At 42.0% G+C, this 17,494-nt stretch overlaps 1 protein-coding gene across 2 annotated transcripts; it reads left to right on the forward strand.

Annotated features, from left to right (window-relative positions):
- The first annotated feature begins 1,620 nt into the window (after window positions 1-1,620).
- Window positions 1,621-17,231, forward strand: PRSS23 (serine protease 23). Of its 2 annotated transcripts, none has more exons than XM_020993773.2 (2): window positions 1,621-1,879; window positions 14,312-17,231. In XM_020993773.2, exons 1-2 carry the CDS (start codon window positions 1,866-1,868, stop codon window positions 15,441-15,443), a joined length of 1,146 nt encoding a protein of 381 aa, XP_020849432.1. In that variant the 5' UTR covers window positions 1,621-1,865; the 3' UTR covers window positions 15,444-17,231. The 2 variants fall into 2 exon arrangements, with proteins under 2 accessions (XP_020849432.1, XP_020849433.1); XM_020993774.2 differs by lacking the exon at window positions 1,621-1,879 and adding an exon at window positions 2,094-2,189.
- The last annotated feature ends 263 nt before the right edge of the window (window positions 17,232-17,494 follow it).

A 17,494-nucleotide genomic window follows, 5' to 3' on the forward strand; every position in this document is an offset into this window, starting at 1 on the left:
GAGTGCTATAAGTGGGGAGGGAGCACACAGGGGAGACTGCATTGATTATAAACTTCAAAAACTTGGCAAGTTTGACTAGGAGCCATGTGCTACTACTGCAGAAAAGACTTAACAAGAGCCCACTAGGTGTGCCCTAGGCCTCTAGGGAGTCAGTCAAAATACTGCAGGAGAATCTTGCTCTTTACCCTACTATACCAGGTTTATATCTTCTGAGCTGGGGGGGGGGGGACATTTAAGATCAGCGTAAAGTACTCAAATGAGGAAACTGTAATCAAACTAAGACATTAGCAAAATCTCCAGTCTGGAAGGTGAGGTGGCATCACAGGATCCTTCTAGAGGCCGGAGGAACTTTGGAGGTCAGCTGGTCCCAGACCCCTCATTTTACAGATAAAGAAATTAAGGTTCACACAACAGACAAGACAAAGTCAAACGGAGTGGTAGAAAACGGATTTAAACCCAGGTCTTGTGATTCCTTGGCAATTCAACCAATTCAACAGATGTTCATTAAGTACTTACCCCAAAGGGAATGCCTGGCCAGGTACCTTGCTACTCATCAAAGTCTAGGAACTAGGATGGGTTAGTTAGGATTGTTCAGAGCAAAGTACCAGGCTCCACATAAAATACAAATTTTAAGACTAAATCCCAACCTTTGAATGGAGCCTTACAGTCTACAAGATTGATTAAATCCACTTATTAATCAGCATTTATTATGTGCCAAGCACAGTACTAATATAAGCCCAAAAATTAAAACATTCCCTTCCTGCAAGGAGCTTACAAACTAATGGAGTCCAGTAGGAGGAAGACATGACGGTACACACATAACCGTAATACAACATTATACTTGGGAAGTTCGTGTAAAGATCAAGTGAAACGGTATGTGAGGTGGGAAGGGGAAAGTTCCTTACCAACCGGGCAGTCTGGGAAGGCTTCCTGGAGGGGGTGACATTTGAGTTGCGCTTTAAGGGATGGGCAGGAATTTAGTGAGAAGAGGACGATGGCAAGCAGAATCCAGTGATCTTTTCATGCTTCCCTCTGCTGTATTGGAAATCACAGAGAGGCGGTGCAAAGCCGACTTTACGTTGGGGAGGAGGAGGCTGAGAGAAAATGTGTTTAGGTTGTTACAAGTTTGGAGCACGATGGAACGGGAAAGGCTAAGTTCTCTCGGGGGGGAAAAATAGGAAGGGGGTGGCACAGATTTATGAGAAGATTAGCAAAAGCAGGTGGCACCTGCAAGGGAAGTGTGGAAGGACGGAGCCCTAGCTCCTCAAGCCACCCATGCAGAAGCAACATTAGGTTCGCCACGCAGCGGTCGACTTCAGCCTTTCATCAAGGGACTGAGAAGGAGCGGAGTCAGAGAGAAGGAAAGGGGAGGAGAAAAGAGGAGGAGGGACAAAACGGAGAGGGAGAGAACGGGGAGAATGGGGGGAGAAGGAGGAGGAGAAGGGGAAGAAATTGGGGAAACGGGAAAAACAAGAAGAAAGAGAGGAGGGAGAGGGTGGAAGGAGGGGGCAAAGGGGAAGAGAAGGCGGAAAGGGGGAAAGAGGGAGGGTGGGGAGGAGTAAAGAAGGGGAGGAGAGAAGGAGGGGGGAGGTGAAGGAGGAGGAGCCGGTGGAGGGAAACCGGCGGACGCTGAGCTACCCCCTGCCCAGCACACGCGAGCACACGCATACACATACACACACACACACACACACACACACACACACACACACACACACACACACACATACACACACACCAGCGCGCGCGCGTCCTCACTGCCACTACCCGCCGGGAGGTGCAGAGATGGGAGCAGCCCACTCGCTTCCAGTGCCCACACCTGTCTGAGCGCGCCCGGGCGCACGGAGCTGGGTCGGGGCGCAGGGATGCGAGGCACTGGGTGAGTATGCTTCTGGCCTTAGGGAGAGGGGAGGTAAACTGCGGGCGGGCAGGGGGGCAAGCAGGCCGTTCTGAACAGCTTCTGGACTCTGCTCCACTCTGCTCTCCCCCTGGAATTCCCAGCCCAGCCCCGCGCTCTGCCCTCCTTAGTTCCCCAACCGAGTAAAGGGAGACCTGCAGCAGGGATTGAGCTCCTCTTGGAAAAGGCCATTGCCCGGGACCTGCTCCGGGGCCGGGCGGGGCGGGGCAGTTCCAGGGAGCTAGGGGGCCCACCCGCTGAACTGCGGCTGGAAACAGGACAAAGGAAGGGGGTGAGTGCCGCTTGACTGACTGACAGGCAAGTCGACTGACGGACCTACGAGCACACACAGAGACAGACGGACAGATCAATTTCTGGCAACAAACTGGGAATGCTGCCCCGTCACTGCTTCTGTGTGCCCACCGGTCAGCCCATGCCCAGAGGGAACCGTACGACTGACTCAGGAGTTGCTACAGCTCCGGGAAGGTTTAAAATGGAATATACAGTATCCCATTTCTCACCATTTAGCTAAAGAAAGGGAATTTTGTGTGCTTACTTTTTTGTTTTTGCTTTTTTAGTACGGGTGAAGCGGAAAGTTATGCTGAACAGAGGCGGTGTGGTCCAGTGGAAAGAGCCCTGGACTGGGTGGCAGGAAGGATATCTTAGATCTAGGCTTCTCTGCCGCTAACTTGTTGTGTGACCTTGGACAAAGCATCACACACACACACACCGCCTCAGTTTCCTCTTCTGTCAAATGGAGGGAGGAGTTTTGGAGTAGATCTTCTGTGAGGCGCCTTCAGACAATCTAGGATTTGAGAAATAATCCCGAGGATGATCGTTCTTCATGTGAGCCGATAAAGATAGCGGGCATGAGGGGAACTCTATTGAGGTCAAGGTGTAAGTGGGTGAATGCTTTCAAAAATACACTTTTCCCTTTTTTATTTTGTTCCCTCTCTTCAGTTTGTGTGTCTGTATGTCTGCGTGTGTGTGTATGTGTGTGTGCAAGTGCTTATTTTTACAAAGTGCTGTGGGTCTATGAGTGGAAATTAATGTTTAACTCTCAGCACAAGATTGTGAACACACCCTAGTAGAAGAAGAAAAGTTGAGGCTTTGATTTCCTGCCATCAAGAACTCCTGTCAACATATTATCAACAGTTGCTGGAAGCGAAGATTTTTTTTCGGCTGTAACCGTTTCTCATGGGTTGTTAACTTTTAAATAGAAAGCAGGAGAGCAAAGGGGAAGCAGTGGAGAGAGACTTTAAAAGAGCTGGACATCCCCCTGAAGTGCACCGTTTAGAAATACAAATAGGCTCTGGTCGATTATCTCCTGAGAAAGCAGCTGATAAAAATCATGTTTGTTTTATTTCCCATTGGGTGACACCCACGAGACTTCAGAAACAGCCACCGCAGCTGGTGAAAAGTCTGCCTGCTCATAAAGGAGCAATGTTGATGTACGAGATTGTTGTACCCTGAGGTCCTAGAGCTCAGAAGTAACTCTGAGCCTTTAAATTCTTAAGAAGGAGATATGCTAATGTCAGAGTGACCTTTTTAACTTGCAGGGAATAACGATGAGGGAAGGAAAGAAGTTGCATTTCTTTTTTCAGGTTAGACTCAGCAGCAAGCCCCAAATGTCACACACTCTGTTCACATAGCTCTTATCAATCGTGTATTTTTTTTAGGGTAGCACTTGTGTACATTTGTCCCTGTGTAATAGTGCTGACCTTCCCTTCACCTAGTGTGTTTGAAGTGTGAGTTTAAAATAGAGTATATTTGGTGGGGGAGGGGAGGGGGTGGAGGATTATCTAAAACAAATTATTTAGGAGAGTGAACATATTTGTAAAAACTTTAGTTTCCTGCCTATAGATACTCTGTAGTTTTGAAATTGCACTGCACCTTCCACAAAGCCAAGTAACAATAACAACTCGGTGCAGTCTTTCATGGATTGTGAAAACTTTTTTTTTCTTTCACCAAACTCAGAAGCAACAGAACAATTATATATCTCATTTGGGGAACATTCCACTGCTTATCCGGTTCAATTCAGAATATGAATGCATTTTGTCCTCCCTAGAGTATGTGCCAAAATGCCCATTAGTGTGTGTCCGAGCAAGCTGCTGCTGCCGGAACCCAGTCGGCCACTAGTAGGTGTTAGGTTTTCTAGCTCATTGATTTTTTTATGCCCCAAGGATGAAAGGCTTCAGGCTGAGTTCATGCAAAACTCCCTTTGATTCCTAGGAGACGTTTTTGGGGGGTCTTACCTGTGAACAAGTTTTGTAGTCTCTAGTTTTTTCACACCAGCTGGGTCCTCAGACTTGAGCCATCGATTGGGCTCCTCTTTGGCACAGAAGAAGTAAGACCTTGTTTAACCATTCATTATCATCCTTTAAATTCTGTATTTTCCTGTGCAAGGTTTTCTGCTATTCTTAAACCATTACATGGTTGGGTCTGCTTTCCTTTAACAGGTTCTGACTCAGAAAAAAACGAGAGTAAGCCCCCCTCTCTCTCTGCTCTTGTTCATTTCAGGTATTTGCTTTTGGAACTAGCCTGCTTTTTAACTAACTGGTCTATGCCCCTGGCCTCAGACCCCATGGAAAAACTTTCTTCATCTTTCCAAACTATAACCACAACATTTCTCTTTACAAAATTTTACAGTTTCTTTCAGTAACTACTGTTTTTACAGTGGTTATAGCACATTATAAGGTGCATAATTAGAAAACTCTTACTAAGCATTAAATTTTCTCTCTAGTACTTGTTTGCCATTGGAAGAAGGTTAATTCATTTCTCCAAGTATTTGGCACAGATGAAGTCTGTGTTGTGGTAGCTAGGTTTGCTCTCAAATTTGCCATCAGGTTTGAATTTCCATGGATCTGTATATATTAACTGGTTATTGTATAATTTGGAGAAGTTGTTATTCCCAAAGAAACATTATGTCTTTACTATGATTTCAAGCAAGTAAACTGACGGACTTTAAAAAAAAAGTTGCCATCAGGATACTGAGAGAGTAAGATTGCAGAGACAGGAGGGAATAATCCCAGCTCTGTAAGGGCTATGAGACCAGAGCAAGTGTCTTAACCCCTGTGTGCCTTAGGCAATTCCCTAAAATGTATTTATGAACTCATAGAGAATTGCAATAACTTGAGGGGAGTTTCCCAATCTGCAGAAATCACAGATGCTCCTTGAATGCAGGTATAAAAGGGACAGAATTGAGTGGTACAGTAGCATAGTTGCTGGCTGTAGAATCCAAGGCTATAGGTTGAAAGCCTATACCTGTGTGACCTTGGGCACTTTATTCTTTCCAGACCTCAGTTTCCTCATCTGTATAATGAGGGAATTGGACTATGCCTGTAAGGTCCCTTCCACCTCTAAATCTATGATTCTGTGATGCTGTCACAGTTACATATGTTAAATGAGTCAGATTTATAAATCTAGGAAAGTAAAATTTTCTGTAGTACAGGATGTTGCATTGAGAAAATATTTGCTTAGCTAAATTTTCCATTTTGCTTCTCCTTTGTCATTATAGATAAAGTCCTATATGAAAGTACTTAGTGAGAAATATTGGAGTGTGTATGTAAGTGTATCAAGTAACTACTTCTGGCAAAGCCGTGGACTTGGAAATGAAACCACACAGACCACAGTTTTCTTCACGAAAACTTGGATAGATTGGTCATAAGATTTGGAAATTGTCATTCTTTCTATAAAGCCTGCTTTCCTTTGCTATAAGATAATTTATTCAGAAGCATCTCTTTAGTCTCTTTCTTATTTTCTTTAACCAATGACTGGCCGCTTTGATGCTGAAATTGGAAATACGGTTGTTACAATCCTGTTTAAAGCTTTTTTTATATCAGCATAATCTTTTATAAGTGGACAAGTAGGTCTACCTAGGGTTAATTAAAATGGAAACAATGGTCATTTGTCCCCTGGTGACTTATTCTTGGAGTGATGGGATTTGTGTGTTGACCATGGGCAAGTCACTTAACCTCTATGCTAGGCAACTAAGACTCAAAGTTTCAAAGAAGGTAGTGATTTCACCTGGTGATTTCACTTATATCTTTGAGATAACAGGCTCCATCCCCTTTCTTGTCCCTTTTGTCTTTCCAATCAATCAACAAACTTTAAAGGTACTTGCTCTGTTATAAGCCTAAGGATATAAATGCAAAAGTGAGACAATTCTTGCCTTGCAAAAGTTTAGATTTGACTGAGAAGATCCAACAGATCTTCCTAGATCCAGAAAGTAAATAGAGTATAGATAACAAATAAAAGTGATGGAGGCTTTGGGGGGGGGAGCACTAACAACTAGGGATGATCTGAGCCTCAGTTTCTTTATCTATAAAATATTGGCAATACTTACTTGGTAGGGTGCTGTGAGAAGAGATTTTTGTAAACTATAAGGCAGCCTTTATGTGTAAACTATTACTATTATAACAATAATTGATGTATGAGTACCTGAGGAGAAGCAGATATCTAGAGCTGGAAGGAATCTTAGGAGCCACCTAGAATGACTTTCTCGTTTTTCTCATATGAGGAAATTAAGGCCACAAACCTAGCTTCTGGTCAATTCAAAGGTCATGCAAAATAATAAGTAGCAAAGGTCTTCTTACTCCAAATTCAGCCTTAACCTTCTTTCCACTGCACATCTCCAGTCAGTGAGTGAGTGAGTGTATGTGTGTGTGTGTGTGTGTGTGTGTGTGTGTGTGTGTGTGGTAGTCACAATGAGTATCAGTGTGTTACAAGGAGCTTTGGGGGCAGGGATGCATCGATTTGGGGAAATCCTACAGTAGACAGATAAATTATTTTCCCTAAAGTACATTTTCTTAGGCATATCTAAGCATAACCTTCACATCCCTCCCTTCACATTCCTGATAGCTGCCCTCTGCTGGATGAAATCTGCAGGTTTTCTGGACAAATTGAGGAAGCCAGATCACCTGCAGTGTAGGATAGGTTAACAATGTAAACTTTCTTTTTTCCTGCTGCCTCCACCCTCTATAACCCTGCTGAGTTAGTGCTGAGTAAACCATCCAATGCTGCAAAGGGCAAGGCAGACTGTTTGTAAACAAAGTGACCAGGCGCGTGCAGATCAAGGACAAAGCCGACCCTTGGTGTGTTCTAGGGTACTTGTGAGTGGTTTGTTGGCAGATAAAATTAAAAATCCAGAAAGAACTTGAATGACTATTAATACCAATTTTTAATAAATCCCCAAGAACATCCAGATAACTTATAGGGAGGAAAGGTTGCTAAGAAAATTAATAGTGTAAATATTGAACACAGAAAACATCAAAGGTTAAAAATCCATATTTGGGACTAGTTACATTCTGCCTTAGCTCTGAGGGATAGATTGGGTCATTTAAGAAGCAGTGTGAATAGAAGGTGGACTTTGGAATTAGAAAGGCTTTAGTTCCAATGCTGATTCCTACAGATGCTAGCTGTGTGACTACGGACAAATGATTTCACCTCTCTGTTGCCCCAGGCAACTCTCCAAAACTATAAATTATGGGGGGATTAGTCAATCTGTATCATTGGAGAGAGTTTCCATATTAAGAGGTTGGGGGGAGAGGCAAAACAAGGATAAGTGTAAAAACACAGAGAGAGAGACAGAGAGAGAGAGACAGACAGAGAGAGAGAGAGAGCCCTTATGTGAACTAGAATTTTTAAACAGTAAGGATTGTCAAAGTATCAACTGTGGCCTCGAGGCCACAGGTTCTCCACCTGAGTCCAAACCCCCTTATTTTACAAATGAGGAAATTGAATCCCAAAGGTAAATCAACTTATCCATAGTCTCACAGATAGATAATGGCAAAAACAGTACTAGAAACCAGATCATTGGCTAGAAGGGCAGTCTGAAATGGTGGGGAGTCTGAATTAAAGTCTGTTCCTAAAGAAATTCAGTTTCATCATGTTCAAGATTCAGTAAAAAAAATATATTATCATGGTGTTTCAACAAGGAATCAGTCCAACCTGCTACAGTGGACATACCAGAATGAGATATAATAAGTTTGCAGATTTCCAGTTAATTTCTTAGAAATAAACTGTGGCCTTTAAAGGATATGAAAATAATTGGCCTTCAAAAAGATTTGATGTTCCCTTTGTTCAATATCTGTTTTTTAATTTGCTTAGTGGCCCTTTTTTCATTGGCAGCACAAAGATGCACATCAGCTAAGCTTCTGGTTAATTCAATAATCACACATTTCAAATTAATTTCTTAATGAATTCATTCATTCATTCATTCATTCATTCATTCATGAGGCTTACCTTGAGAAGCACTATAGTATCTGAATTATAGGTAACCAAAAGACACTAAGATGTTGCCTTGTGGCTATAAGTATGCTACAGCATGTTATCAGTGATGGCTTACACACACACAGGAAGAGGCTTAAAGAACATCTTCAGCATGACTTGAAGGGGAGGTGAATTGGTCAGGTAGCAAGAGTCAGGAATGAAGCCTGCATATATGACAGCATCTATGGTAGAAGGCCTCCAGAATATTAGGGAGACTTCTTTTGAAGAATTTCTACACAGACACAGATAAAATCGCTAGTTTTGTCCCTCCCAAACTGTCTTCTATTTACTGCTTTGTATCTATTTGTATTTATTCTGTACGTACATGTAACATGCATACAGGTTACATCAGCAGAACAAGCTTATAAGGTCTGTGCATTCATCAGGTGCCATACACATACATATGCACACACATACATATCTCTTGACTCTCTATTGGAATGTAAGGTCATCGAAAGTAGAAATTATTTCATTTTCCGTATTTGTATCCCTATTCACTAGCACATGGTGGGTGCTTAATCAGTGTTTTTGATTGATTGAATGGTTGAATAACACAGGATGAGATATTATCAATTAATAGGCATTTATTAAGACTTAAAGATGTTGGAGAAGCAGTTTGGTCCACTGACAAAAGTGTTGGATTTTTGGGTCTGGGGCCTGGATTTGAGTCTTGCATCTGCTACTTATAAACTATGTGACATTCAGCAAATCACTTCAGTTTCCTCATCTGTAAAATGAGGAATTGTCACAGCACTTCTTAAACTGTGAGTCATGACCCAGTATGGGGTTGTGAAAAATTTGGAAACAGTAAAAGGTTTCTGAATGCACAATGACCAAAAATTAATTCAAAATCAAACGTGTAGTGAATCCAAGGTGTTTCTGGCAGTGCTTACCTGTGTTACAATCGGGCAACCTCACTGGAGCCTTGGTTCTGAACACAAAGCATGTACACTTTGCACTGTGCATGCCCTCAAGTCATATAACACCAACAAATGCTGCCCATCACAAAACTGGAAAAGGAGTCTTGAGTGAAAAAAATTTAAGAAAACCTGGACTAGATGACATAAGGCCCCTTCCAGCTCTAGAGCTAAGATTCTAGGACCCTTTGTGTTAGAAACTGGTGCTACAAAGGGCTAGGAAAGTCCCTGCCCTCAAGGAACATATATTCTATTGGGGTAATACACTATATTCCCAGAGAATTATAAGATATATACATATATATATATATATAATAAAAAAATACAAGGTGAGTGTAATCTGCATAATTTTTTATCTCGCACATATAAAAAGATCACAGATCTACTGAAGTATAACTAATCAGATCATAATTAATACAATTATAATTAATCAGTGTGAGATTATATCCTTTAACATCTGAAAATGGAGTGTTAGTTAACTAAATAACTTCAGTTAAAAGTGGCACAGTAGAAAAAATTCTGGACTTCTTAGAAGCCCTGAGTTGGAGTCTTATCTCTTCCATTTACTAGTTGTATGATATTGTAGATGTCACTTGACCTCTATTTTTCCTCAGTTTCTTCATCTGTAAAAAGAGGATAATAATGCTTGAAGTGAAAGTGCTTTATAATCTGGAAAGCACTCTGTATACATAAAATAATTTTTTTTTCTTATAAACTAGTTTTTGGCAGCTGAAGCAGGTAGGTCGTGCAGTGGATAGAGTACCAGGCCTGGACTCAGGAAGACCTGAGTTCAAATGTGACCTCAGACATTATTGGCTATGTGATCCTGGGCAAGTCATTTAACCCTATTTGCCTCAGTTTCCTCATCTGTAAAATGAGCTGGAGAAGGAAATGATAAACTACTCCAGTATCTTAGCCAAGAAAACCCCATGTAGGGTCATGAAGAGTTCAAATATGACTGAAGAACAACAAAAGTTTTTAGCATGGGTTTTTTCAAGCATCTTCCTAGTTCAGCCTTCCTTAGTACTTTTATTGATGGTTTTGTTTGACCTTTTAAAAGATCCAAGGTAAAACTGGATATGATGGCAGAATTTCCATACAGCATAGACCTAACTTACCCTGTTCAGCCTTTGGTGGATTTTAGATTTATTTGCCAGTGGTTATATCTCTGCCTCACTTAAATCCACTTGCACTCGAAAGTCAAGATATCACCCTTGTGATGTCATTGGTCCTCTTCAAGAATTAAAGGCCAACAACAACAATCCCTCATTGAATATTGGATCATTTATACAGCACCTAGGATGTATCAGGCACTGTGCTAGATACTGAGAATACAAAGACAAAAATGAAACCCTTCTGCCCTTAAGGAGTTTAAAATTTAGCCAGGGAACATAATGTGTGTGTGTGTGTGTGTGTGTGTGTGTGTGTGTGTGTGTGTGTGTATAAATATATGTGTATAAAGTAGATACAAGGTAATAGAGGAGGGGGAGAAAAACACCAGTTGGGGGTATCAGCAAAGGCTTTCTCTAGAAAGTAACATTTGAGATGACCCTTGGAGGAAACTTGAGATTCTAAAAGGCAGAAGTGAGGAAGTAGGAAATTCTAGGAAATTCCACATGTAATAAGGCTGGAAAGTTAATCTGGAGCAAGGTTTTGAAGAACTTTAAATGTTACACAAAAGAATATGTATTTGATCCTGTAAGTAATAGGGAGCCATTGAAGTTTAGTGAATAGGGGAGTGAAAAAGACAGACCTGCACTTCAGGAAAATCACTTGGGTAATTTTACAGAGCATGTATTTGACTAAGGAGAGACATGAGGCAGGGAGATGAATTAGGAGGATATTTCAATAGTCCTGAGAAGTCATGAGGATGATTAATTTGGGATAGTGAGCTATATGAGAAGGGGACATACATGAGAGATGGTGTAATAATAATAATTAGCTAACATTTATGTAGTGATTACTACGTGCCAGTACTTTGCTAAGTGTAGGTACTATTATTATCCCCATTTGACAGATGAGTAAACTGAGCCAAACAGAGGTTAAGTGACTTGCCCAGGGTCACACAGCTAGAAAGTATCCAAGTCCAGATTTTCACTCAAGGCTTCTTGACTTTAGATATGGAGCTCAGTCTACTATGCTACCTAACTGCCCTAAGTATAAGTAGAAATGATGAAATTTGGCAAATGACTGAATATATGTGGTGAGTGAGTCTAAGGAGTCAAGAATGACAGTGAGGTTGAAAACATGGGTAACTGGAAGAATGGTGGTGTCACAAAAGAATAAAGATGGTTAACAAACAGGTAGATTTAGAGGGGAAAATGATGAGTTCTGCCTATTGAGTTTGAGATACCCATTGCTTATCTAGTTAGAAATATCTAGGAGGTAGTTGAAGTTGTACCCCCAGGTCTCAGAAAAGACTTCTTTAAGAAATGTAGATCTGGGACTTGCCAACATAGACATATTCATTCAACCCATGGGAGCTGATAAGTCACCAAGAGAGAAAACCTAGAGAGAGAAGATCAGAGCCCAGAACAGAGTCTTGGGCTATACCCACAATTAAAGGCTGATTATGGGTGATGATCCAGCAAAAGAGATTTAAAAAATGTGATCAGAAAGGTAGAAGAACCAAGAGAGAAAACAGTATCACAGAGGAGAAGGTGGTCAACCATGTCCAATGCTTTAGAGATATTGAGGAGGAGGAGGAGGATGAGAAAAAGTCATCGGCTTTGGCATTCAGGAGATCATTGGTCATTGTAGCTGGCCAAGAATGAAGTTCCGTGGGAAATGCTTGCTCCCACAATGCCATTTATAATTCTCTTTCTCTACAGGCTACCCTTAATCATTCTATGATAATTCACCTTCCCCCAGAGAAGGAGATATTGCTATCAAAACTGTTCTGAAACCCTAAGGCAAGGATCCTTAACCAATGAGCAGCAAAGCCTTAACCTGATAGAACCATAGACCTGTTAATATCAGCGCAGGCTACTCTGTCACCATTCCTCTCAGACATGTCCCCTCTTTATAGTTTTCCAGGAGTCCCTGCAGAAAGGAACTTCCAGGGGAAATTTTGGGTAATGTTTCCACAGACAAGAGTCCATCTGGAGGGGCTTTATTGTTTTTGTTGCTCCATTTCGCACACACCCCCACCCATCCTGACCACTTTTAATTTAACTGCCAAAACTCCACACCCTGGAGCCTTCTTATCCCAATCTCAAGACTTCGGGGAAATGAGAAATGCTTTCTTGATCATTCAATTCAACAAGTATCTATGTAACACCTATCATGTGCCGGGCACTGTTGGGTATCAGAAATACCTTAAGTACTATATAATCTAATGGGAGAGGAGGAGAGAGAAGAGTTAGGATGTACACCTAAATAAGAAAAAGATAGAAAGAAATTGAGGCATAGAAATCCAGACATAGGACACTAGGAAAGTTAGAAGTGGGAAAGAGAGAATACTTTCAGCATAGAGGAGGTGGCACCCAAGTGGGGCCTCAAAAAGGAAGCCTCCAGAGTTCTCTACACATACCCAGATTTACCCCAAAGCTCAGCTTAAAAGTACTCCCAGCCTGTTGCTGCTCTCTGCAATAGCCCCTTTCATTCAATTGTCCACTCAGCCAGCATTTAATGGTAATAATAGCTTACATTTATATAGCACCTACTATATGCCAGGCATTGTGCTAAGAGCTTTATAAATATATTTTTATCATCACAACAACCCTGGAAGGCAGGAATTATATTATTATCCCCACTTTGCAGATAAGAAAACAAGTAAACAGATTACTTGACCTAGTAAGTATCTGAGGATAAATTTAAACTCAGGTCTTTCTGACTCCAGGCCCAGGACTCTATCCTCTGCACCAAATACTATACTAGGCATAGGATATACAAAGAGAAAAGTGAAGCAATTCCTTCCCCCAAGGAGCTTACAATCTAGCCAGGGAAACTATATGTATATGTGTATATGTATAAATACACACACAATATGTATACATGCTATATATTGTATACATGTGTATACAATCTAGGTGTGAGGTGAGGGGAGTTGGGGTAAAGGATAAGGAGGAGCTTCATGTAGAAAATGCTACTTGAGCTGAATCTTGAAGGAAATAAAAGATTCCCAGAGTAGAAAGGAAGGGGAGAGAATATTCCAGTGACAGGGAGGTGGCCAGTTTAAAGGCATGAAGATGGAATTTCATTAGGTTCCCAGAAGGATTTCAACAGATTGAGGTGGGGAGGAAATGCATTTCAGGTACAGGCTCCTTACAGTACAGTTTAGGTTAAGACAATAGACGTTTATTTCATGGAGGGAGGAGGATGGACAATAAAGAGAAACAAGATCTTAGGGTTTAGAGCTGATTGGAACATAAGAAGTAATCTAGTACAACTACCTCATTTTACAGATAAGAAAACTGAGGCCCAGAGATGTTGTTACTGGTCTAAGTCACACAATAGTGGAGCCTGGAGTCAGGCCCAGACCCTCTGGTTACCGAGCCAATGATCTTTCCACCATGTCCCAACCTCAATTTTTTCTTGGCCCTTGTCAGCTACTCTTTCCTCCATGATGCTTTCCCTGAACAACATGCTTCCCCACCCCCCGAAGGTAGAAATGACCTTGTTCTCAGATTTCTCATAGTATGACTGGATTTTTCCTGCATACTCTCATGCTCTTCCTCGCGTCCCAGTTACTTGTGTGCTTTTCCTTTGCCCCAGTGCATGCAATTATAAGGTCTCTGAAGACAGAGTAACTTAGTATTGATTTGTATACCCAAGTGCCTGGTCTAGCACTTGAACGTGGTAGATACTTTAGATGTTTGTTGAACGAATGAATTGCATTGCCTTGGAAAATGGAGAGATCCAGTACACAGAAGCCTCTTAGAGTGAATCATGTGAGGGTTGGAACAAGATCCCCAGTTTGGTAAGGGACTAAGGGATGTTTTCAGGGAGCCCTGCTGCAGCAAGTCATTAACAGCATCTGAAACATAGAAAGGAAGAAGCTTCCACTTCAGCTTGGGCAACTAGGCTATGAATCTTTCTGAGGTTAAGTCCTTGCGTTGTTTAGTGACAGTATTATCTAAAGCCTGCTCTCTGCACCCTGATTCCAGAGTACAGATTGTTTTTAAGGCTTTAGAAATTATGTAAAGTATGTTGCCTGGTTCTTTAAGCAGCGAATGAACTTGGAACCACTTGCCCTACTAACTTCCCTTTTTGTCTGTCTCCACAGAGCAGTGCTCAGCATGGCCGTCATGCCAAGACTTCTCTTCTTCCTCCTTTGTGCCATCAAGGAAGCAATCCCTTACAGTGCTCACTGGAAGCCCACTTGGCCAGCTTACCGAGTCCCCATCATCTTGCCCCAATCCACCCACAATTTAGACAAGCCAGAGTTTGTTGCTGAAGCCAAATTGGAAGTGTCATCTTCCTGTGGGCCCCAATGCCACAAGGGTTCACCTCTGCCAACATATGAAGAAGCCAAGCAATACTTGTCTTATGAAACACTCTATGCCAATGGCAGCCGCACAGAGACGGAGGTTGGCATTTACGTACAGCGAACTGAGACAGAGTCCAGGGGCCGGTCTCGAATGAAGCGGCAGATTTATGGTTATGACAGCAGGTTCAGCATCTTTGGCAAGGATTTCTTGCTGAACTATCCGTTCTCAACATCTGTGAAGCTGTCAACTGGCTGCACTGGAACCCTGGTAGCTGAGAAACATGTCCTCACCGCTGCCCACTGTGTCCATGATGGCAAAACCTACGTGAAGGGGGCCCAGAAACTTCGAGTGGGCTTCCTGAAGCCCAAGGTGAAAGATAGCAGTCGGGCCACTAATGTCTCTAACTCAGCCACCCCTGACAAGATGAAATTTCAATGGATTCGAGTAAAACGCACCCACGTCCCCAAGGGTTGGATCAAAGGGAATGCCAATGACATTGGAATGGATTATGACTATGCTCTTTTAGAGCTCAAAAAACCCCACAAGAGAAAATTCATGAAGATTGGGGTGAGCCCTCCTGCCAAGCACCTGCCTGGAGGCCGAATCCATTTCTCTGGCTATGACAATGACCGGCCAGGAAATCTGGTATACCGCTTCTGTGATGTCAAAGACGAGACATATGACCTCCTCTACCAGCAGTGTGATGCCCAGCCTGGGGCGAGTGGGTCAGGAGTGTATGTGAGGATGTGGAAGAGACAGCAGCAGAAATGGGAGCGCAAAATTATTGGGATCTTTTCAGGACACCAGTGGGTGGACATGAATGGCTCGCCACAGGAATTCAATGTAGCCGTTCGCATCACCCCCCTTAAATACGCACAGATTTGCTATTGGATTAAAGGAAACTATGTGGATTGTAGGGAGGGGTGAGAAGAATGTTTCTGCCAAGCAGCACATAATGGTCTTCATTGTACTTATTTTTAGGAAAGGCCAAACTTTGTCATTAGAGTGTCTGTGAGTGTATGTGTGTGTGTGTGCACGTGTGCTTGTGTTTGCACATGTGAGTGTGTGTGTACGTGGGTGTGGCTATGTGATATCTGTGTGGATATCTATGTATATGTGTGCATGTGTACATGTGTTTGCCTAGAGTTCGTATTGTAGTGTTTCTCTTAAATCCCTAAAATCACAAGATGGCTGGCTTTACTGTTTGAAAGCTAATTTGTGTATTTCATCATGTGAGCAATTCAAAGACATATCTTTGATAGAAATAAAGGTATAGGGTTTTGGGGGTTTTTTTTTCAGTTCATGTGCTAAATTTATCTAAGTTTTCCAAAGACTCTGGGTTTGATCCATCTAGACTTTCATTGTTTATATTAAATACGTAGCACAAGCAGACATAAATTCATGCAAGTGTGTATCCCACCTACATTATGTCATTGGAAGCATGTTAGGTCCAGTCCTCTAATGGTACCAGTTCATTCTCAGCCTCCCTAATGAGTGCAAGGGCTAGAGGAGGATGCAGTGATGGCATGTTAAACTTGAGGCATTCTGTTTTAGTCCTTAGAGGAATGAAAAGGCAAAAAATATTGTGCACATGCCGTATTTATACATACTATCAAATATTATTTAATAAAAACTAGGATCATAGAATCGTAGATTTAGAGCTGGAAGGGGCCTCAAAGACCATCCAATTTTTTCCTCACCCCTCATTTTGCAAGTGAGGGAACATAGGCCCAAGAAGATTGAGCAATTTTCCCAAAGTCATAAAGTGAATGCTTGTCTGAGGCAAGATTTGAACCCAAGTCCTCCCTCAGACTTCTCTTTAGTTTAGAACTGGTTCCTTTTCACCTACCATAGCAGCATAGTATATGGCATTTCTCGTCTTCCTGTTACTCCAGAGCAGGCAAAGGTGTATTTGTACCACTTCATTCCGTTCTTGCCACTTAACTGTATTTTAACTAGAGCAGTGCCTCAGTGGCAATGGGCCTAGCGTATGTAGCCTAAGCTACCATTGGTTCCCAGTTGTTAGTCAGTAAGCACAAGAAGTAATTCCTGACTCTTTCCCTCTATAATCTCCTTCCCCAAAAAGATTACTATCCAGAACTACCGTCGAATCATTTGAAGTTAATTAAATACCAAGAAACAATAGGAGCGGTGCTAGACAGACATTGTAGCCAAAATAATGCCTTATTTGGGGATGGGCATATGGACTCACTGAACAGAAATTATCCTTCTTAGATAAATTTCTGTGCTTCACAGGGATTGTATTTGCTTAACTTGTCCCACACGTTCTTTATTTCCTGACCTTTATGGTGAAAACTTTTGGATGGTACATCAGGAAAGTACACACAGTAGGACTTTTAATCCAGTTCTAAAAGAGTCTCTTTTATCAAGGTGCCCTGGGACATGGACCATATAGATAATTTTTTTTTAAGTGAGGGAATCCAAGGTAGATCAGGTTAATGCAATAACTAATGCTTTAAGATATAATTAACCACTATATGTAATTGAGAGACTTTGATTTCTATTTTCTATTTACATTTTTTGGCTGTCAGCTGCCACAGCTACCACCCGAGCATTTCATGAATATATGGCAGTGAAGAAAGAAAAAGCTAAGGAGTTAAATATTGATAGTCCTTCTACTTGCCCCTCAGGATGTCATTCCAATGGGTTTTATTGTTATTTGTGAGCACATTCAAATACATCACTGTTGTTACATTTTCTGTATTCCTTTTTCTTTCTTTTCCCTCCCACCTTCTTTCTTTCTTTCCAGGAAGCCAAATCTGTTATCAATAACTGACCCAACAGGCATTCACCCTGTGCCTGCCAAAGGCCCTGAAAATTATAGTGAAGTGATGCTTTCTCCAGGTAGATTGCCAGACACGCAGTTTGTGCAGAAAGAAGTAGAGTGGCCTCCCTCCAGACCTGCTGGGGCCCCCACACAACTCTAAGCTCAAGTGCCTGACAGTGTTACTGAGGAT

The sequence above is a fragment of the Phascolarctos cinereus genome, unplaced genomic scaffold (assembly GCF_003287225.1).
Source record: "Phascolarctos cinereus isolate Bilbo 61053 unplaced genomic scaffold, phaCin_HiC Scaffold_726;HRSCAF=1367, whole genome shotgun sequence".
NCBI classification, from domain to species: domain Eukaryota; kingdom Metazoa; phylum Chordata; class Mammalia; order Diprotodontia; family Phascolarctidae; genus Phascolarctos; species Phascolarctos cinereus.